The sequence below is a fragment of the Sitophilus oryzae genome, unplaced genomic scaffold (assembly GCF_002938485.1).
Source record: "Sitophilus oryzae breed Bouriz unplaced genomic scaffold, Soryzae_2.0 scaffold_1318_pilon_pilon, whole genome shotgun sequence".
In the NCBI taxonomy this organism is placed as follows: Eukaryota; Metazoa; Arthropoda; class Insecta; order Coleoptera; family Curculionidae; genus Sitophilus; species Sitophilus oryzae.
Window position 1 is genome coordinate 60,868 of NW_022145969.1, and position 22,296 is coordinate 83,163.

Sequence of the window (22,296 nt, forward strand, 5' to 3'; positions counted from 1 at the left end):
CACCTGGTTTTTCATAAAAAGTATAAAAATTAGGTATAAAATTATGGAGAATTACAAATTGTCTTACATCGTAATAAGTCAGGTAGTTATCCAAGAATTTTTAATTTATCTTATTCAGTCAATAAAAAATTAGCAACTTCTATATAATACTAGAAAACAAAAATTAAACTTAGATTCTGTTCGTCTTTTTATATTTAAGATTATGGGGGTCTACTGTTGGGATAGCTTAATGCTTTTTTAGATATTTTCAAATGGTATTATACTTAGGAATTTTATTTACTACATGTATTACCTCAGAAAGAAAATACTTGGCATGTAACATTTAATAAAAATTGTTTAATTTCATTGTCAGGCAAATTTAACTTCGTTAATAAATTTCAACAACTAATTTTGAGATATTAATTATAATAAAATCGTATATTCTTTTATGTATTTACTTTATAATTAATTTTAAAATTGTAACAGGTGTACAAATTTAATTTTTAAACCCCAAGTAACACTTGAATATAAAAAATAAAGAAATGATAGGCATTCTAATAATATAAATAATAAATAATGCAAACTTTTTAGTGGACATATTTTGTGAAAGTTATGCAACTCTTAATACTTGGAAGGGTTCCTTTTTTGAAAATTCATATTTTTCCGCGTTTGGCACATTTCCGCTTTTGGCACTGAATAAAAAATATCTATAACTTTTAAAAACTTTTTATAACTTATAAATAATGAAGTCCACTAAAAATTAATAAATATACAATTTTTCGGCTTGATAGGAAGAGTTATAAAGCCTATATAGGGTTTGAGAAATAAAAAAGAAATACATATTTTAATTAATACGAAATTAGCGCCACTTTTGAAAACCAAAAGTTTCTGTCAAAAAATCAACAAAAACAAGAAAACAAAAGACTCTCGGACGCTTCTTATTTCAGTTTTTAAGTTTTATTTCTTGTTAAGTAGTGATTGTTAGTGAGGAAAAGGTCTTTTTGAAGTGGTTTTTTGAGCATTTGAAAAGTGGAATGTGTGAGTACCGATAAGGTAAGATTTCCTTTATTTCCTTGTTGCCTTAAAACATGTTTCAACCTTATTCCCAAACACTATATAAAATGACCATTAAAAGGGCATAATATCTATACCCAGTACTGATTTCTCCTAAGCATAATGCTTTTTGAAGCCTGATCTGAATTATTATCAACGCTGCTCCAATCGTCGGGCATTTCGTCTCCTACGCCATAAGGGTAGCCTGAATGGGGTGAAGGAGCCTCGAATTCCGTAATCCCCAAGGGGGTGACTTTACACTGAGGAGGTGCAACAGGTGGAGGCGTTAAACCCAGAGACTTAACAGGTGAGCCAAGTATTCGATCTGGAGGTCTGGGTAATGGCCCCAAAGGAACGTCTTCTTTTCGGGAACTTTCACGTTCCATCGCCTTACATTTTATTATTATTATCACTACAATCGTTGTTATTACGATGGCTAGCACTATAGTGACTGCAAATAAAAAATTAACATTAATCATATACGAGTTCCAACCTCATGATATTGGAGGGATGGTATGTAAGTATGAAGTGGGGCAAATTGTTATGCTATTAAATTATTAAGTTAAATATACATTTGTTAAATACAATTATGCTAGTTTTAAAGCACCATGTATATTATGACAATGGGGTGCATCGTAGCTGTTATAACATTCCAAATACCAAAGAAGTAAAAAAAAGCTGTTGAGGATTCTTGCTATTAAAAATTTTTTGTTAACAATATTATAGTGAGATGGCAGGATCAGATATCATTGATATAATTATTGTACTTAAATTTGTATTTTTATTTCAAAATGCCCTAGTAGAAAATGAAGCTATAAGCCAAATTATCCCATGAAGGCACTGAGAGAAGATTTCTAAGATTTTTTAGTAAATTTTTAGTGGTTCTGTTAACATGAGTGAGATTAGGTAGGTAGGGAGCTAAATTATATCTATTCTTAAGGAACTATATTGTATAATGCAACTTATATTACAAAATATTTTTTTCTATAGCTTGTAATTATGTTTTTGGCAAGTAAATATATTTTCTATGATTAACATTAATAGTAAATACCAAATAAAAATAAATAGTATCTAGGTGCTATTTTTGTTTAATTTTCAATAATTTTTCGTGGGTTGATTTTTTTGTAGATATTGTTATAAGATTTCTCTGAGTAATAATATCAGCATAGTATTTTAATTATGAAGCTGCTGGATGAAATTTAATGTAATTATTGCATTTTTTAAATTCTACTTAAAATTCTAAATATTTTTACAGCTGCCAATATTTGCGAAATCTCTAAAAACTTTAAAATACTTGAAATACAAAAAATATTCATTTTTTAATTCTCCATCTAACAAAAATAGAATTATTTTATATTTTAGAAAGTTCGGCATAGAATTTTGAACATATTGTATAATCTAAGATTACGATATTTATAGGAAAGTAAGTACAGACCAACTACAGTAAATACCTGGTATACTTTTGATTTCAGGGCATCTTTTGTATTTTTAATAAATTTTTTAAAAAGGGGCGAAAAAAATATGTTTTTATTTATTTATTAATATATCTGAAACTAGCAAAAATAATATCTTAGGATTATGTAAAGTTATCAGAAAGGAAGCGAAAAATGCAATAATATACAGGGTGTTCCGTTTAAAAAAAATCATCCCGATCCAGTCACACTTTTTTGAGCCACCCTGTAGAAGTTAAATATTTTCTTCAAATGCATTATATTATAATACATACTTTAGGTTTGCACTTGAAAACAAAATTTCTAAGTTTATTTTTATAGGAGCTATAGATGACCGACGCACTTTTGGCGGACCCTGTATAAGAAATTGCATTATACAATACCCTTACTTAGCACAGCACAACACCAATAAGTATTAAAAAAAAGAATGCGTACCTATTACGTACATACCTATAAGGATATAGTCTCTGGCAATATTGGTAGTTGTTAGCAAAACGTCACCTTCGTGCCCTTCTGGATCGCTTGGTCCTGGCAGTAGAGTAAAAACGTCATTATTATCAGGACTAACGTTTAGTTTTAATTCTCCTATCGCCGGCTGGAAAATACTGGCCATAAGAGTGAACACAATTTTGTCAGTTAGCCCTTTCGAAGGGACTTCCACGTCTCGTACGTCTAAGTATATAAGACCACCCTGTATCTCTTCGTGGCTGAACTTCCTCACTACCGTGTCCAACACGTAACGCTTTTCTCCCGAACTTCGTATAATTTTCCTAACTTGACAAAAAGAGGGTGTGTAATGTAAGGTGTACCGTGGATTGGTTCCTGTCAACTTCGCCAAAGGCGTCGCGTCTAGGTAGCTTTGAGTTAACTTAGTCAGTTTGCCAGGCATTACTGTCAAGTCGTGAATATGCATGAATGGCTTTACTTCAACCAGAAGTTCGATTTCTTGCTTGAAAGTTAAATTCCCGATAACAATTTGACCGATTATCCTGAACGAGTCGTTTGAAGCTGTCGTATCAAACTGCAAGTACATCACGTGGTTTCTGTAAAGATCTTCCTGAGAAAAGTGCGTTGTCTGGTTGTTTTCTTTGAAAATAACTCCGTGCTTCGGTCCCTTGGACACAACGTAGGCGATTTTGTTCTCGTCTGCGTTGACGCTCACAAAAATGTTCTGGTTATTCAGGAATCCCACGTTTGTTCCTTGCCTCACTTGCACAGGAAGACCGGGGCTTATAGTTAAGTTAATCGGTATAATTACGATATTAAAAAACGTAAATTCAGGCTTGAATTTTTCATCCCATATTCGCAAATGAAAGGAGTCTTTAAGAACGGCACTTTCATGGATGTATATTAATCGTTTCTGGTCAACATCTGCTTGAGTAAAATGGTTAACAGGCTCCAAGTTTGGAAGTAGCAATAATCGGCCACTCGAAGGCCCATTTACCAAGTCATATTTAATGTCTTTAGGTGGAGTGTCTGCGTCTTCAGTACATAACTCCTCGCGAGTGATCGTGTGGTTCTCTCCTTGGACCACGACAAAGTTAGGGGCTGGAGTAACTAATTTAAAAGGCTGGTCGTTCACTGGGTTTACCGTGATATTCGTTGTCAAATTACACAAAATTATGTATCCCGGCACGAGGTACAAAGAGAATTTTAAGGTGTCGTACAGGGTGTCTGAGTTATCGTGCTCGTAGAAGACTTGTCCAGATTCCAGTTGCTGTTGAGTGAAAGTCATAAGGCCACTTTCTTTATTGTTTTGTAGAAATAAGCGTCCGTGTCGTGGGGTCTCCACAGAAACATGGATCACTGGTGCTCTCAAGCCTGCGTGCATTTCAAGGAAAGAAACTACTTCAGAGATATTGAGTGGGATGTTGGTCATACCTCCTTCGTCCACGACTATTTTAGGTATTTGCACGTATGAGTCTAAACCGCCCGAAGAAACCGATATATCTATCCTAAAAACCTGAAAAAAACTCAAAACATTATTAAATAATGTTTCTTCTTAAAATTATACTCAGAAGCCAAAAAAAAACGCAACAGATTTTTTTTATTTTTAGCTCTATTTTCATGATTTTTTTAGCAAACTGTGTATAAATATATCAATTTAATTCGTAAACTCACTTTTTTACAAAATTTAGTATTTGGCATATTATACAGGGTTAATCGAGGGGTTGTTTTTTTACCTTAACTTTAAAACGCCCTGTGCAACGGCTTTTGCATAATCGTCATCACTAAGAACCATATTAAATTGTAGGTATACAAAATGTAATTGTCAATGTGACATTATGACAATAGTCACCACAGAAAAACATAACTTGGCGTAATTAGATAAGATTTATTATCTGATGAGAATGAATTTATTGAATTATACAGGGTGTTTCAAAACAAATGCGAAAAACTTCAGGGGGTGATTCCTTGTTCAAAATAAAGGGTAGTTTGCTTCATAAACGTTGGGTCAAAAGTCAACCATTAGGGAGATATCGCGGTACAAAGATAGCGGAAAAATAATGTTCTTATTTTTTATCTTGAAAACGAAAAGAGATAGAGTAATGAAATTTTACGGAAGCATTACTGTTATGAAAAAACACTTTCTGGTAATTTTTTCACTTTTTTAAAATGAGTGGAAGGGTTGAAATAAACTACCCCTATCATTCTTGTTAATGAAATTTAAAGAAAATCTTATCAAACACATGCAAAAAAAAAAATAATTTTGATAGTTTAGTTTATTTAGAAACTTTTTATCTCTTGTGTTTTTTGATAAAACTCACCGATTTGAAATTAAAAATAAAATGTAAAGCATTACATGTCAGGACAAAAACATTTTTAGATAAAGAATCTAGTGGCAGCTGTAATTTTTATAAAAAAATCTAGTCGGTCGCTGTCACTTTTAGGATGTTTCTAATATTGTTTTATTTTGACATTACCCTACTGCAATACGTTATTATCTAGATTATTATTATTATCATTATTATCACTAGATTCTTAATCTAAAAATATTTTTAGTCCTGACATGTAATGCTTTACATTTTATTTTTAATTTCAAATCGGTGAGTTTAATAAAAAAATACGAGAGATAAAAAAGTTTGGTTTGGTTTGGTTGTGACTAAACAAACTAGACTATCCAAATTAATTTTTTTGCATGTGTTTGATAAGATTTTTCTTTAAATTTCGTTAACAAGAATGATAGGGGTAGTTTATTTCAACCCCTTCCACTCAGTTTAAAAAAGTGAAAAAATTATTAATTAATAGAAAGTGTGTTTTCATAACAGTAATGCTTCCATAAAATTTCATTAGTCTATCTCTTTTCGTTTTCAAGATAAAAAATAAAAACATTATTTTTCCGCCATCTTTGTACCGCGATATCTCCCTAATGGTTGACTTTTGACCCAACGTTTATAAAGCAAACTACCCTTTATTTTGAACAAGGAATCACCCCCTGAAGTTTTTCGCATTTGTTTTGAAACACCCTGTATAGAAACAGCCAGTAAAGTATTTAGACTTTACTGTGTCAAATGTGTAATTAGGTAATAATGGAAGAAAAGCAAGATTTATTGATTGAGTGAGACCTCGAAGAAATCATGAAAGATTTTGTGGGTAAGTAATTTGCAATTTTATTCAGATAATTATTATAATTTTAAGACTAATGCAACATAAAACGATAAATGCAAAATTTATGAATTCTATCTTTTGGTAAATTTAAAGGCAGGTTTATCAACATATCAATGGTTCTAATCATAAGAACATTTATAAACATAAGAGTTAAATCAATCATTTATTTATTTATACACCAATCATAATATATCAATAGCCGCCCATACAGAAATTTTCATGTTTTTTAGATAAAATCATCCCTGAAATTACTCGAATAAAATTTTCAAATAACTTTTTATAATAATATATGTAATAGTAAATTATTTCCAGGTGGAAAATTATTAATTTTATGGGAATTTATTCAAATAGAATATGCAAGTTGTGGCAACTTTTCTAAAGACAACGCAATAAGGAAACTACTAAACGAGTTGACAGATGATATTTCTTAATATTATCTATAAAGTAACAGAAGTATCCGAGATTTAATAATTTTGTACTTAATTTTTTAGGCGCTAGAGCTAACATTGTAATGCAATTACTGGCTTATATTTTGCCAACAATAAGTATACGAATGGAAAAACCAGCAGGACGGTAGAAGCTCTCTCGCTTAGAAGTTGCTGAAGGATAACCATAAACTCTGAATCTACATAAGAATTTTCTCTAAGTCCGCATGTGTGCTTATCTACCCTAGCAAATTCCCTTTGTTGGTTTAGTAAAAAACTTTTCTAATATAGGTGGTAAATTAGTTCCCTCACGCCAAGATATTATATACACCAGCACGTTTATTTTGTATTTAATAAAATAAAAGTATTTACTACAACATATGATTTTTCTAAATTAGTACTTCTTCCTATGTACCTTAGTGAATTACCTCCTAATTTTTTGATAAAACGTTTGTTTATCACACACAACTATTTTTCATGTTTTCAACTACTAAATTTTCTTTTATATAGTACATAATATTTTATTTGAAAAAACTAACGACTTTATTTCAAACACAAAAATGGTTATTAATTCTTAATAATTAATATTTTATAAATTACATAATAGTGTTATTTATATTAGGAGAGAAATTCTAGTCAAAATATTTAGATACGGTAAATGAGGTTTTGTCTGTCCCTATAGTGCTTAAGTATTTTATCTAATCTAGACAAGTTTTTTTTTCTGTGTAGCTACCTCGTCATGTAAAAAAAATAACATAAAAAATAACGATAATTGCAAAAATTGCAAATTGTTGATGGCAAGTTCATTTCGCTCTTAAAAATTAACCAAGGCATTTGTTGACATGAGACAAAAAAGAAAATGCTCAAATGTAAAATCGCTTATTTCTGGGGCTTACTCAACCGGTCTCACAATGCAAATTCACCCTCAAATATCCATTTAGTTGGTCATTGGCAAGCACTCTCTCATTGTACATGAAAATAACAAAACAAACATTTACTGATCTGGATAAAATTGATAGTTAAATAGTAAGACTCACCTGGGGGTACCTGCCCCCTAGCCACTGTTATATTCTATTCAATAAATCCCATTCCATATTTTCCATCTAATTCAAATATCATTCGGATCTATTGGTTAATAATCTTCAAATAACCAGCTAGTGTCACCTGAAATAGTATAGGGGCTTCCCCAGACGCAACCTGCGGCTGCAAACAGATTCGCATCCCACCTGAATAAGCTAATTGGGGTACCCTACCAATCTCCCCCACCGCCGCATCGTGTCAATCGAGAAGACAAGGGAGATCTCAAACCTCAAGACCAAACCTCGAAGGAAAGACGTCACCAGAGGTTTCTTCCGGTCAAACGACCTGCTGTCTTACAGTACTTGCAAATCGCCGGTAGTCAAAAAGACTCTCAACCCCCAAATATCAGCTCTATAACAAACACAATCAACAGCCGGATGAAGTCTCCTCACATATAACCGCTGTAGGCAAGCTTTTTCCTCCTATTACTTTTTCACGTTTTTACCGTTCGTAAATCGTTATGAGGGGTTCCACATGAATCATACCTATTTTCTTTAATATAGACTTTATCCATAGAGTGTTTTAGCATTACTAGATAAATAGAGAGTTTATAATAAATTGAAAGACGGACATTATTATTATCCAACGTTTGCTCAACATAGTGGACATGGTTCTGGCCGACAAATAATGTTTTCGGAAATTCTGGAAGGTTCACGAATATCTATTAAGCACATATTGTTTTGTGAAATACAAAAACAACCCTTTGATTAATCCTGTCGTATAATAAAGCAAATAATGAAAGTATTATCCAAAACCGCATTGCTTAATTTGATTTTACTCCATCTGAAAAGAATTGATATAAAATAAAGTTCGTCGCAAGCAGACGCAGATAAAACAATACAAAAATTAAAAAGTGTATGAATATGGCGGCAAAAATATTAAAGTAGATACTATATCTATATACAGGTCGTTCCAGAAATAAGTGTATTTTAAGGGTTGGTAGATCTTATTATTATTTTCTCTATTGATTTTCAAATAAGTCCAAAATTTTGAGAACGACTGGATCTTTTGTGGATTTTCTTTCTTGTAAATTTAATCTAATACCTATGTTGCCATATTATCAAGAAATTATGTTTTTTAACTAAAAACTAAAAAAATTTCGAATTTAAAAAAAAAATTCGCGAAAAAAAACACATTGGCGTATTTCTGGGGTTGAACTATACTACCAGTTAAAATACTTGCACTTATTTCTTGGACACCCTGTATGGTTTGTTAAAAAATCATGAAAGTAGGGATAAAAATAAAAAAATAGAAAAATTTGACGACAAAATTTTCGTTGCTTTTTTTTGCATCTGTGTGTATATTACCTCGTGTTTTAATGTTGATGTTAGGTACGAACTGACAGTGAATACAAAGGAATCGTTTGCGTACAAATCCAGAAACGGATGCAAGTGCTCATAATAAATAGTCCCGTTGTTGATGTCCTCCTGAGTGAAATTTGAGACGACGCTGTTGTACTCGCGATTTGATTTTTTCATCAGCCTTCCCAGCGTAGGAGTCTTGTTTATTTCATACAAAACCTCTCTTCCGTCGGAGTTCTTCGTCAGCAAATTCTCCCTGGTTATTACCTTTTTCTGCAGAGGGAATATGTGCAAGGCTTTGTTGGTGAACAACTTAATTTGAACTTTTTTTGTCTTTATCTCGAAGAGGTAGTCTTTTGTTGTGTGCAAGCCGTCGCTGATGTTGAACACGAACCTAGCTCGCGAACCATCTAGAAATTAATACATTGGACTTGAAAATCTTGATTGATATTAGCTTTGTTCGCGGAGGTGATCCCCGATCATCCTGCGACCATATGCGCTGGCGCGCTTTGAATATGAGCGTCTGCGGTGCCAATAAGTTCCGGATTCTGGATGCAAACAATCAGTCAGGTTCGCGGAAGCGCTTAAAGGAATCGAGGACTAGGTATCGGAGATCGGGTCAGAATAGTCAGCCGATAGATGCACTTTATTTTGTCAGGTGCATGCGTATTGCGGACTATGGCGTTGTGTATGACAAAAAGCACTTCTGTGAGAGGCATTTTTAGTTCCGTGTATATATAGAGATCCAAAAAGTAACACCAAAGTATCACCCAAGGACTCCATCTATAAAATTTTTCTTCGACAGTAATTGGAATTAAATTCCAATAATTGCCTACCATTAAAGAAATTTGAGCTATATAACCCTTGATGGGCATAATTCTGGGTAATGCAAATACTTCCTTTAAATTTTTAGGTGTAGTTCAGCCGATTTATTCTCAAAACCAGAAACATCTACATATAAAAAGAAGCACAGGTCACTAATTATAATAAACTTCACCCTTGGTATTACTTCCACTAATTATAATAAACTTCACCCTTGGGAATTACTTCTATTACAATTACAAAAATTCGCTTATCTCTGTAGCAAAAAAATATCGGTTAGAATATAAAACAAATAAACTTCCCAATATTTTTTAAATGATGTTTACAATGTTCTTGTGGTCACTGCTCCATAGATATAATCAATGTATTTTCTCATGTGTGAATTCATAGGCATTAAAAATGAAAATTTTGTGGATTTTACATCGCAAACTAAAAACCTAATTAACGTAATTTTATACCATATATAGAAATAAATTTAAAAGTTCAAACAAATGTACAAAACGCAATTGCGGAGAAATGTCAATCCCAAACCTGTTTTGAAACGCGCATGCGTAGTTGATAAATCAGTTATTTGTCGCGGATTTGTCAGGGGTTAGTCAGGGATCGCTACCGCGAACAAAGCTATTTCTTAGAACCAGGGTTGGGTAAAGACGCGTAGAAAATTAATTTTCTACGTGCATGTAGAAAATTATACAGGTTGGTCCGAACTGTATTCCGGAAACTTTGTCAGCATATCCTGCAGATTAAAATAAATAAAAAGTTTGTATAAATGTATGTCCTAAAATGCTTAGTTTCCGGAGATACAAGGTGTAGTTTTCATACAGGGTCTAAGTTTCATTTTTATTTCAATTTTTTCCAGTTAATTTATGAAGTAACATCACATTTGATGAAAATTATTATTTTTAAATATATTTTTGGAACTGCTGGTTTTTAGTAATTATTAAAATTAAACGAACTAAAAGTCCTAAAATAAACAATTCTTAACCATAACCTCAAAATGCAGATCTCCTGTCAACTTTCTTTTATTTTTTATTTATTCATTATTTTCCTAAGTGACGTCACAATTGGTGGGCGCGAATTGAACTGAAATTGGAGCCACATCGAGAAACCTTGATTCTTTTTGTACAATGACGACTCCTACTTGTTTGATGTGTACCGCCACCCGACGGATGTTTTAACTGGTTTGAAGAGTAACTTTTCGTCGCATACCTGTATAAACTTCGAGTAAAAAAAGATACACTTTCATTCGTTCGTTCGTTAATAAAAAGGTCGTTCGTTCGGATAATGAATACGCACCTTAAATCTGAAAGCGCACGCAGGCGAACGCCTTTGATGTACGGACTCGAGAAGCGGATGGTCAGGCGCACGACTGAACGAACGGCCGCATGCGTTCGATTACCGTCTAAATATACCGCACTTTCATTCGTTCGTTCAAGATTCGTTCGTTCGTTCGTGCGGATAATGAATACGCACACCTTTACATCTAATTTTACCGGATCGTAAATGTTTACATTACTTGCCAGCTAGATCATACTATTTTCTCTAATCGACTTTAAAATAGAGTGTTTAGCATTACTAGATAAATAAATAGAGAGTTCGCGAAAGAGAGTTGCATTATTATAACAACTTCTTGTTGCAATTTTATGCAAACAGTCAAGAAAAATCTGGAAAAAGAATAATGGGTTAAGAAATGGATTGCTCACAGAAGGCTCTAGTCTTGGTGCTTACGCGATGTTATTAAAAAAATAAGAAATGAAGACCCAAAGCATAATAAAGCAATTTTCTGCGAATGTCAGAAGTCGATTTTACTAAATTAAAGTAGATACTATATCTATATACAGGTCGTTCCAGAAATAAGTGTATTTTAAGGGTTGGTAGATCTTATTATTATTTTCTCTATTGATTTTCAAATAATAAATTTGACACGCTTTTCTCTCATCTCTGTAAATTTCGATTATTTTTGCCACAATTCCGGAAATCCTTCAAATAAATTAATCAAAGTGATGGTATCTCTTTCTGACCACATAATTCATTTTAATATCATTATTTAACACGCCTTCGAAAATCACTTGCACCAAAACTTTCAACAAGACGGAAATAAATTTTAACTTGCCAGAGCACTATCCCAACCTTGTTTTACACTTGGTGCTGCATTTCTGTCGCAAATCCAGTTCCCCGCCACTTTGTGACTTGCTGGGAGAGTAAGTTTTCGATAATTGGTTACATTATGCAAGTTTCGTAGAAGTGCTCCCTCAGACATATAATTTGGTGATAATTTACTTGCCCGTGTAAACTAAGCTTAAAAAATGTATTATTTCTTGTCAAGTTAATCTAATACCAACGTGTGCTTCATATTATCATGTATTGACTATTTCCATTCTAAATATCTTGAGAATGGTTGCTCGTAAAAAATTTTTACCAGGAGAACATTTTTTACGTAAAGTCATGGAAATGTATATTTTTTTAGTCAGTAGTTTTATACAGGTACAGACGAAAAGTTATTACACTTTAAAACAGTCAAAACGCATGTAGGTGGCGCCCCCTACAAATAGGAGTCATTTTGACATCAAAATCAAATTTCTAGTATCACAAAACTCCCAGACACCAATTTTCACCCAAATATTGACGTTACTTCAGAAATTACACACCCTGTATCTCCGAAACTAAGTATTTTAGGACATACATTTATACGAACTTTTTTACTTATTTTTATCTGCAGTAATATTTTATCCGGAATACAGTTCGGACCACCCTGTACATAAAATTTTCTACCTACCCAACCCTGTTAGAATCTTCACTTACTGTGATGTTTAAAGATTACCAAACCGTTATCGACGAATTCTTGGGTAAAATACTTCAATGCAGTTTTGGTTTCGGCTATTAAAGAGACATTGCCCCACCAGCAACTTTGTACGTGGTACCTTAAAGTTTCTTTGGGCCTGTCATCATCAGAGGCAGCTAAAACATAAGAAACACCTTCAGTGTCGTTGCTTAGACCAAAAATCAGGGTCTTACCTAACATATTGTTTGTGATAACAGCTTCACCGCCTTCCCACATCTCCAATCCAGTATTATTAACTAATTTAGGCACGTGATTATTAACAGGTACTACCCTAACTGACACTTTAACCGGCTCACTCTTTTTATCATCAATATGAGCTAAAAATACGGCCGAGTCTTTGTGATTTTCTGAGCCATCGTGGTAGTACTCCACTATACCCGATGAAAGATCAGAACTGGTGAATGATCTGGATTTCGAGCATTGTTTATAAATATGGAGACATCCGTGCTTGAAGTTTTCAACTATCTTAAAGGTAGCGGGCTTGGGACGGTAATATTCTGTCTCTACGTAAATATAAACCGTGGAAAGTTGAATAGAACCCCCTTCGCTCACTATGATTTCGTTGCTTCCCAAGTACCATTTTTCGGGTATTATTATAAGTTCTAACCGGATATTGGGCAGCCAAACTAAACCGTTGGTTACGTTGAGGGTAAGCGTGTCTCTGGATTGGTTCACACCAGCTTGTATATAGAGCACTCTGTTTTCGTTAATGAGGTCTTGCGTGAAGCAGGCTACGTTGATGATTTCACTGCCGTTTTTTGACTCGGATAAAATAGTTAGGTAGCCGTATTGAGGTCTGTCTCGAATGTGAAATGTTATTAGAGCAGCAGGTACATTTAACTGAGTAACCTGAAACATGACTTTTATTTTATAGCAACGAAAATAAAGATTTTTTTGAGACTTACCTCTAAATTGTCTTTGGTGATGAGAGTACTTGTTGATTCTTCCACTGTCAGTTTTTTCAGTCTCTTTAGTTGCAAAGGTTCCCAATAAGAGGAAGGTAAAATTAAAACACTAATTTGAGCAACGTTCACCGCATCTTTACATCGAATTTTTAGCCCGATCTCATCAGCATTTCCAGAAGTAATGTCATTGTGATATTGTACTTGGCCTAAATTAATATCTTCTTGAGTGAAGTGTTTTAAAGGTTTGCTTTTAGCATCCACGATTTTTCCGAAAGCCAAGCCACTCACTACTTCGTAATACACTTTAGAATCTGTGGTATGCAAGTTAGTGTCGTAATAAAGGTTTTCTTGTGTTAAAACTACTGATTTTTCTGTCTCAACAATCACTTTCTTATTGACTTCTACCCGAATAAACGGACCTGAAGCTTGGATTTCTAGGATACCGTTCACGTGGAATTGACCGTCGGTCACCCAAAGCCGTACTTTCGCGTATTCCGGGCCTTTGTGTTTAAACAGGATCACCTTTTTGTCTAAATCTTCTTGAGTAAATTCGGTGATGTTTCGATTTAGGTCACGCAAATGGAAAAACTGACCGTTAGGTATTTCTCTGCAAGTGTAAATGATACCAGAGGTAAGAGTGCCGATGTCCATGTCCATGTATTTTAAGTCTTTATCCGTGAGTAGTTTTTCGCTTCCTACAACCACTTGGAATACTTTATCAATCACTCTCACAGGACTATGGTCATTTTTTAAGCGAACGTTTATCAAAAACTGCCCGACGTATTGAAATGTCTCGTCGGTATTGGATAAGGCCATAAACTTAAAGCTATCTTGGGTAGTTTCCGAACCATCGTGAAGATAAAAAATGTGGTTGTCGTTGAGCTCCTGAACTGTAAATGATTTCGTATGGTTTTTGGTCGTGTCGCTATAAATAGTTTGTAAAATTCCGTACTCTGGGGGAGTTGTAACGTTAAAAATCAAATCGGATACGAAATTTGCGTGAATATAGAGATGAGCTCGATCGATCACAGCAGGAGATCCCTCATCAACGTCTAGTTCTTTAATATTAACTTGAACTTTAAATTTATCTTCGTTCGACGGATAATATTTAATTGTAACGTTCGATGTTACGTTTCCACAACCTGGAGATTTAGCTGATAAGACTATTTGATCGGTTACATCGGAAAAAGCTTTTTGATATAGTCTGTAACGGATATTTTCGGACAGGACATCTTCCTGAGTAAAATTATCGAAACATTTTATGCGGTACTTTGATACAGCGGAGAATAAGTAACCGTATTGGGGATACTTAATCACTTGGTATAAAATTGAGGCTGACGATTTGGTTGGTCTGGTTTCGAATAACAAAGATTTCGTTGTTACAGGTGCTTCCCAGGCGCTGTTCAGTTCCAGAACCTTCGAGGCCACTTGGAACAGTTTGCATTCAACAAAGGTAAGTCGGAAAGTGTATAGTTGGCTTTTATTGAGGGCGGTACGGAACTGGAACTCGTCGAACTGAGGCTCGCCTGTAAGATGCTTGTACCGAACTCTATGCTGTTTCAAGTCTATGCTAGAAAAGACATCCGTTTGCTCCCACATGTTCACGCTGCGTTCCACTTCCACACCCCCAAAAGTAGGCTTTTTAACGATTTTAAACAAAACTTTGTAATCGGAGTTCGGTACGTTCGATGTGTAACTCAAGTTGTAAGGCGTGATTATCTGCGACGTTTGGTGCAGTAGTTGCAACCCTGTGTTTCTGTCCAATCTCCAAACTTGAGGCGTGACAGACATGCGGACCTTGTATATTGGACTGATTTCCACCCCATCAGACACTTCTAGAGAGACGTAGGAATCGGACGCGTCCGCACTAGTGTGAACAAAGATAATTTTCTTCTTGTTTACGTCCTCTTGAGTGAACGAGTCTATTTTTGCGCCTAATTTTCGCAGGTGCTCGAAATATCCAACGTCGCATTTGATTATGCGGTAAATCAGTTCCGAAGGCGCATTGTCAGGGTCTTCGGTCTTGAATAAATCGGAAGTTATAACCTTTTTGGCGCCCTAAAATCAGACCGTTCATACAGGAGGATATTCCAATAGTTAATCTCACAATTTAAATAAATTATGTCGGTACAGAGTAAACGATAGACGTCCGGTTTTTCATTTGTTTCGAGGTTTTAAAAAATGTTAATATACAGGGTGCAAGTATTTTAACTGGTAGTATAATTCAACCCCAGAAACACGCCTATGAGGTTTTTTTCGCGAAAAATTTTTTTTGAAAATTCGAAATTGTTTGAAAAATTTTTTGGAATTTTTTTTAGTTTTTAGTTAAGAAACATAATTTCTTGATAATATGGCAACATAGGAACAGATTCAATTTACAAGAAAGAGAATACAGAAAAGATCCAGTGGTTCTCAAAATTTTAGCAAAAAATCATTTTTTTTTTAATTTTCAAAGTAAAATAACTCCGTTATTTTGGACTTATTTGAAAAAAGATAAAGAGAAAATATGTTTCTTTTATCGAGATCTACCACCCCTTAAAATACTTGCACTTATTTCTGGGACACCCTGTATAGGGTGTGTCATTTAAAAAAATTGAGATTATTTATAATATATTCATAAATATATTTCGTACACCCCTATTTCTTCTCTATAAAACTTCCTACCAAATTTTAGTAGTCCAACTTCAAAAACAATGTCACCATGACAATTTTTTACCACACTGAAATCCAACATTTGTTTAAACAAATTGAAATATTACAAAAACTATTAATTTTAGTTATATATCATGATATATAAAAAAGTTATAGAATTTTACGCAGAATCTAAAAATAGAATAAAAAATAGGGTGTTGCATATAAAAAAATATATTTTATATCCGTCACACTTTTTTGAAGCACCCTGTATATTCTGTAATAATTTTAAAATGTGTATCTTGACCTTGCCGATATCTTTTATATTTAACATTTTTTTGTAAACCTCGAAACAAATGAGATAATGGGCTTTATCGTATACCTGTACTTTTGTTAGGGGTTCGTTACTGGCAAACTATTTTTTAAATTTTAAGTATTTTAGCAAGGCAACATCACGTTGATATTGTTTTGAGCTCTTTTTCCAATTGCTAACAAATATAAGTATTTTATTATAAACGTTCGAAATTTCGATACGGTAAAGCAAATCTGGAAGCGACTAAATTTAGTTTTATTCAGTAACTTTGTTTACAATTGGTACTAAAGTACGACACTGTATTGCATTTCAGAACAATCTGTAAATCAAACTGAAAGCTATAAAATTCCTATAATAGGCAGCTGTCGTTTATGTCTATATTAATACTGATCTATCATTAATGTTATATACATTTTAAATTTAAACTAAAAACACCATTTAAGCATGCATTTAATACATTATAGTTGTAATTAAATAAAAAAAATATTAGAAATAATAAAATTGATCATCATATAAACGTAAAAAGCACATGTGCTTACAGGTTGTCTCTAAAACAACTTGCGAAAATTATATTGAATTATAGAGCTCATAACTCGTGTCATATATTTACAATAGCTTTGAGAGACAACCTGTGAGGTTCTTATATTTTTTTGTTAACTCAAAATATACTCATGCGTCTAATTATTTTCATTCCCAACAATTTTTTTACCTGCACCACGCGTAATACCCGAGTTTCCGAAGTATCAAAAATAGGGGCGTCGTTTTTAGCCACTACATTTACCACCAAGTTAAATCTATAATCAACACTTAAGGATTAAATTTAACATTAAGAAGAAGCATTTCTTTACCTGAAATTTCCTTGTAAATAGACAGGCAGTGTAAAAGTGTCTGCGGCAGAGAATGCAATCGAAAGATAGATGCTGTCTCTTCTGGCTTCCGATCCGTCGTGTACGTAATGGATTTTGTCCCTAGCCACGTCCAATAGTGTGAAACTTTGCTTCTGAGGCCATCCATCCACCGTTACAGCACCATGTTCTGGACCTCTCTGCACTTCAAACGTCACACCCGAATCTTTAATACCGTACTTCCGGTAATCCAGCACCAAGTGCAGGTTTGCTGTTGTAATGATTTCACTTCCACCCTCTAGAACCTTGAATCATCATGGTTACTTTGTAACTTGTAAAACTCTAAAAATTACATACTTCTAATGGTTCCACGCTGAGTAGCTCCAATTCTGTGGCAAGACTGCCTGTTCTGGAGAAAACCGAATACCCTTCGGTGAAGTTTCTTTGGACACAAGTCATGTCGATGTTGTTTTCGCACCTACAATTGAAGGAATCCAGGCCTCTTTGGATACAAGTCGCGCCGTCCGTGCATGGGTGTCTTAAACATGGATAGTTCCAAACACATCCAGGAAGCAGACCGTCAGAGGACTAAGAGAAAGAGTTAGTTTAATAGTTTCTTTTGTTGGTATAGCGTTGTTTGGCGTACTTGAGCGTCAGGTAGGCCACGATGTTGTTCCGCTACCACCAGACCACGAATGCAGCCTTTGAAGCCAATGTCACAGGCCGTTCCGCAGCCTTTCTGGGTTGCGCGAAATTTTTTGCTTGATTCCAGACCACCCAGATATGAAACATCAGCTAGTTGAATTAAGGAAGCGTATACATTTCGTTCGTATTCTACACGATCGTTTACAGCTAGTTCGACTGTTGTTGATGTTAAGCGGAATGTGATCTGTTGGAAATGTATATTTTTTTTATCTGAATACTGTCTGGTCTTGTTTTATTTCCTTACCTGGTTCCAGTTCCCGTCGGAAACAACCTTTCCAGAGACGTTCAGTTTCAATGGCTTTTCTCCAATTTTAACCGTGGCACTTAAGGTATAGTTTTGAACTTCCAAAAGTAAAAAGTCATGTCTCGTTGTTCCGAAATTGAAAAAGAGAAGGCCTTCGTTAATCTATTTCGAGAAAATATATTTAAGGATGATTCAAAGCACAAAGCATAAATTATTCAAGACGCACCATTGTTTTTACTTCCATTTTGATCGTTAAGTCTTTAAAGCGGGTTTTCTGAGGTATCAAAAGAAACGTATCGTCTTCGACGAAGCTCACAGCTTGATCTAGAGTCGCTTCGAACTCAGCAGCACAGTTCCAAGTTATAGCTTCGACTATAGCTCTGGACTCGCGCTGTCTAGCAGTTTCCAGCACCAGTAGATCGTTGTATCTTAACTGAAATAATTCGTTTTTCAGAAAAAAAAATCTTGCTGAGTGTATTTTTTTCTTACCCCAGAAATACAACCTCGGAATGTTTTGATATGTCCAAAAAATAAGTCAGAATTGTTCTTGTTTCGGTGATCACCCACAAATAGGCCATAATGTATATCTAATTCGTATCTTTTTCCCGGTATTTTTATACTGAAATTTCAATTAAGATCAGAAAGCCAGAAATTGAGTTATCAAAGCCTTTGTGTTAATTTAATTAATTTTGTGTGTTGTATTGAACTAGAATGGACCAATTTTTTAATTAAGTCTCGACATTTTGGCCTTGGGTCATTTTTTTTTCGTTTAAAAAATTAACAGGAGAGAAAAAAACAACGTTTTATCCAATTTTCTATCAAAAAATGTTCTGTAATAGAATTTGATATTGAAATTGGGGATGCTGCGAGATAAAATATAAATTTGAGATATACTCGGGACTGTTCGACGTATTTATTAAGATCTATTCTCATAAAATAGAGCGAGGAAAAAGTAAATCCGCTTTACTAAATCACTAAATAAAATAGCCAATAAAATTAAGTGTGCTGCCTGCTGCCTTTTAAAGCTAGATTTATGAACACTTTTTTGCGATGAAAAATGTATTTATTTTTATTCCAGTTAAGCAGGGTTCTCCTTTATATATAAAAGCCTTAAAAGTAACTCAGTCTCTCAAAAAAGGCGGGGTTGAAGTTATACGAAGTCAATAATATAGGGTGTTCCACATACTATTGCATTTTTAAACTCTGAACAAAGAGTACATAAGACAAGAGACGACAGTGAACAAAGAAGTCGAATTTCGCGAGAGAGACGCAGATATATTAAAATTTAAAGGTCCCATCAAGTCCCATTTTGTCTGTTGCCAAGTATATTTCTTTGAAAAATAAACAAGATTTTCTGAAAATAAATTAATAATATAAGAAGGATATAAACTAACGTATGTTAATACGGAAATGTAAATTTTTAGTTTAGGTTGGTTTAGGTTCTTTTTTCGCAATGTACTGATAATATCAAAGAAACAGAATGACGCTAAGTTGATCGATTTCAAAGATAAACAGATAAAATCTGAAAATCTGACAACGGCGTATTTTATTTATTCTAACCTATGACCAGGACGCTAATCAGCTGTGCTAATCAGGCTTAAACATAAACAAATCTGATTAGTTGTTTTCTTGCATTTTTGCCTGTTTAAAGTGTGTTTTCAGAGTTTTCGATATATTATCGTTTTGAGAGTTTTTAAGGTTTAATTTTAGTATCGTCTTTGTTGCGTACTAATTTGTAATTATTGTTAAATATGAATACTGAACAGGACACGACTAGAGCAGAAAAAGACGAGATGGTGGCAATGTGTGTGCTTATAAAGACTGCAAAAATAGGTCTTATTCTTCGACAAACATAATATTTCACTCTTTTCCAAAGGATCCTGAAAAGTATTTTTATAGAAATATACTATATAATTATGTTATTAAACTAAATGTAATCCATAGATCGAAGACATGATTAGAAGCTTGTAATATATTTTTACAAAAAAAATTGAGCAACTCTATTTTTTTGTACATAAACTCCACATTGGGATATTACACTTGTTCAAGTCCATATGTAAAAAAAATACACGTAAATAAAATATTTCTTACAAATCGACTTGGTCACTTTATCTTGTTTACCAACGATATACAAAATATTGCTTTTATTATCTTTATTCCCTGACAAATATGTTTCTAATTATAATTTATTTGATATAATATTTAGAAAACTCATTTTTTTCCGTTTCTATTTATTTCTTTACCCATACAGTAACTATTTAAAAGCTATACAGGCAAGTTTTAATAATAGTCTATTTCAAATTTCCCGCGAAAAAATTACGAAAATTTAAAGGGACAAGCGAGACGAGGTCACTCTCCCCACCACTCAAACATGAAAGGTACCGCGCGAACTGTCGTCTCTTGTCTTATCTACTCTTTGCTCTGAACTTAATAAATCTTTTATGTTTTTATAATGTTTGTTTTTGAAATTTTATTCAAATTTAAATTAAAAAAAATTAAAACAAATTTTTAATAATAAAATTAATAATTAAAAAAAATAATTAAAAAAAAATAATAAAAATAAAAATGTATACAAAAATGGTGAATGGTTAAAATAATTAAATATTTTCAGTATCTATCCATTTTTTATGAAGAGGTCTTAGTTTATCTATTTTTTTTTAATTATTTAGGTAGTCATTTCTTCGAAAAATACAAAATTTTCAACATTTTTTTTTCCGCGAAAAAAACTCATAGACGAAATATTATACCACCTCTAAAAATACATGCATTTATTTAAGACTCAATATTTAAGCAAATAAACAAGATTTTATTCTTGCAATAATTGCGGTCATTTAAATTATAAAAAGCGTTATATTTTAGCGTTTGTCGGAAAAGCTGTTTAGATGTTTGGTTGAGTGGTAGATTAAAATAAACTTACTGTATTTTCCTTGCTTTGTCGATTACCATGGATAAATTGCCATCTTTCCTTGTGATCGTCACGTCGTGCCATTTAAAATCGTTTAATTTTGCGGAACCGTGCGATATCAACTCCGCCTCTCCTGATCCCAAATTAACCGCAACCCGCAATTTCCCATTTTCCAAATCGACTTTGCAATAATCACTAGTTCCAGCCACTAATAAAATCAAAGTATCCGACAGTCTAGTCCTAAATTTAAAATAAATATCCGTAGAGGTTTTTGATTCTTCGAAAGGTATGGATATATAGCTGTTCCCATAAAACGAAGCTAGAAAATAACAAAAATCAAGTCAAAAACGTTAAAAATACCACCTACACATAAAGAGGATCTAAATATGAATATAATGTCTTGGAAAATAAAAATAAAGTGTATAAATACCTTGCTCGGCGTGTGAAATCGTAGGAAGCTGGTAAAGAAGCAGAACTACCAAAAATACTGTCGTTTCCATCGTAGAAAATGTTCCGAATTACATTTTGTCATTAGGAAAACAATAATAAGTATATTAAGTCGTGATCCTTCATGGTCTTTGAGTAAACAGTGAACTGAAATGACTGAAAGGAAAACAGAACGTCCTGAAAATTGACTGAAGACGGCTGAAAGCGACGTTGCCGCTTACGCTTTTCATAAAGCTTCGCGAGCTTTTCACCCGTAATTATCTCTCAACTAATTTTACTTAGTTTAGAATACTGAAAATAGCTAAAATATAACTTTTTTTGAAGACAAATATATTTAAAGTTGGGTTTTATTTTGGTTTATTTTTTCCGACATTCTGAAGTTAGCTGGAACAATTTTAGTCCGCGAAAGTCAGATTTTTGTCATATGAAAGTTGTTTTTGACGGATTTATTTTTAGAAATATACTTTATGGATTATTTGTGCTTAATATTGTTTTTGTTTTAATGTTGAGGCTACCATGATGGTATAGAGATTCTTTAGGAAAAAGGGGTAACCTTATGAAAATTTATGAATTGTTGCATTAGGCAAATTTGGTGAAATACATTTATGATCGAAAAAAGGGGTTAACATTGACAACTTAATATTTAACGTAAACGATTCGAATTTTTGGCTTTTTTCTATTTTATTATTTATTTTAGAAAATTTTTGATTAATTACAGGGTGTCCCAATATCCCGTAGA

The 22,296-nt window shown here is 33.4% G+C and overlaps 1 protein-coding gene and 1 long non-coding RNA gene across 3 annotated transcripts in view; one reads left to right on the top strand and one right to left on the bottom strand.

Moving 5' to 3' along the window:
* Positions 1 to 64: 64 nt before the first annotated feature.
* Positions 65 to 21,819, bottom strand: LOC115875016 (chondroitin sulfate proteoglycan 4). Of its 2 annotated transcripts, none has more exons than XM_030890333.1 (15): positions 21,541 to 21,819; positions 21,123 to 21,429; positions 18,695 to 18,824; positions 18,432 to 18,638; positions 18,206 to 18,367; positions 17,903 to 18,145; positions 17,614 to 17,844; positions 17,260 to 17,561; positions 17,121 to 17,205; positions 13,468 to 15,525; positions 12,736 to 13,411; positions 12,523 to 12,678; positions 8,905 to 9,308; positions 2,919 to 4,446; positions 65 to 1,483 (listed from the first exon to the last, which is right to left on the bottom strand). In XM_030890333.1, exons 1-15 carry the CDS (start codon positions 21,608 to 21,610, stop codon positions 1,125 to 1,127), a joined length of 6,918 nt encoding a protein of 2,305 aa, XP_030746193.1. In that variant the 5' UTR covers positions 21,611 to 21,819; the 3' UTR covers positions 65 to 1,124. The 2 variants fall into 2 exon arrangements, with proteins under 2 accessions (XP_030746193.1, XP_030746194.1); XM_030890334.1 differs by having other exon boundaries at positions 2,934 to 4,446; positions 21,541 to 21,817.
* Positions 14,854 to 22,296, top strand: part of LOC115875027 — a 64,527-nt gene continuing 57,084 nt past the window's right edge. Inside the window, exon 1 of the long non-coding RNA XR_004048958.1 lies at positions 14,854 to 14,920. This is a non-coding gene — a long non-coding RNA (uncharacterized LOC115875027). The remainder of the gene's footprint in view (positions 14,921 to 22,296) is intronic.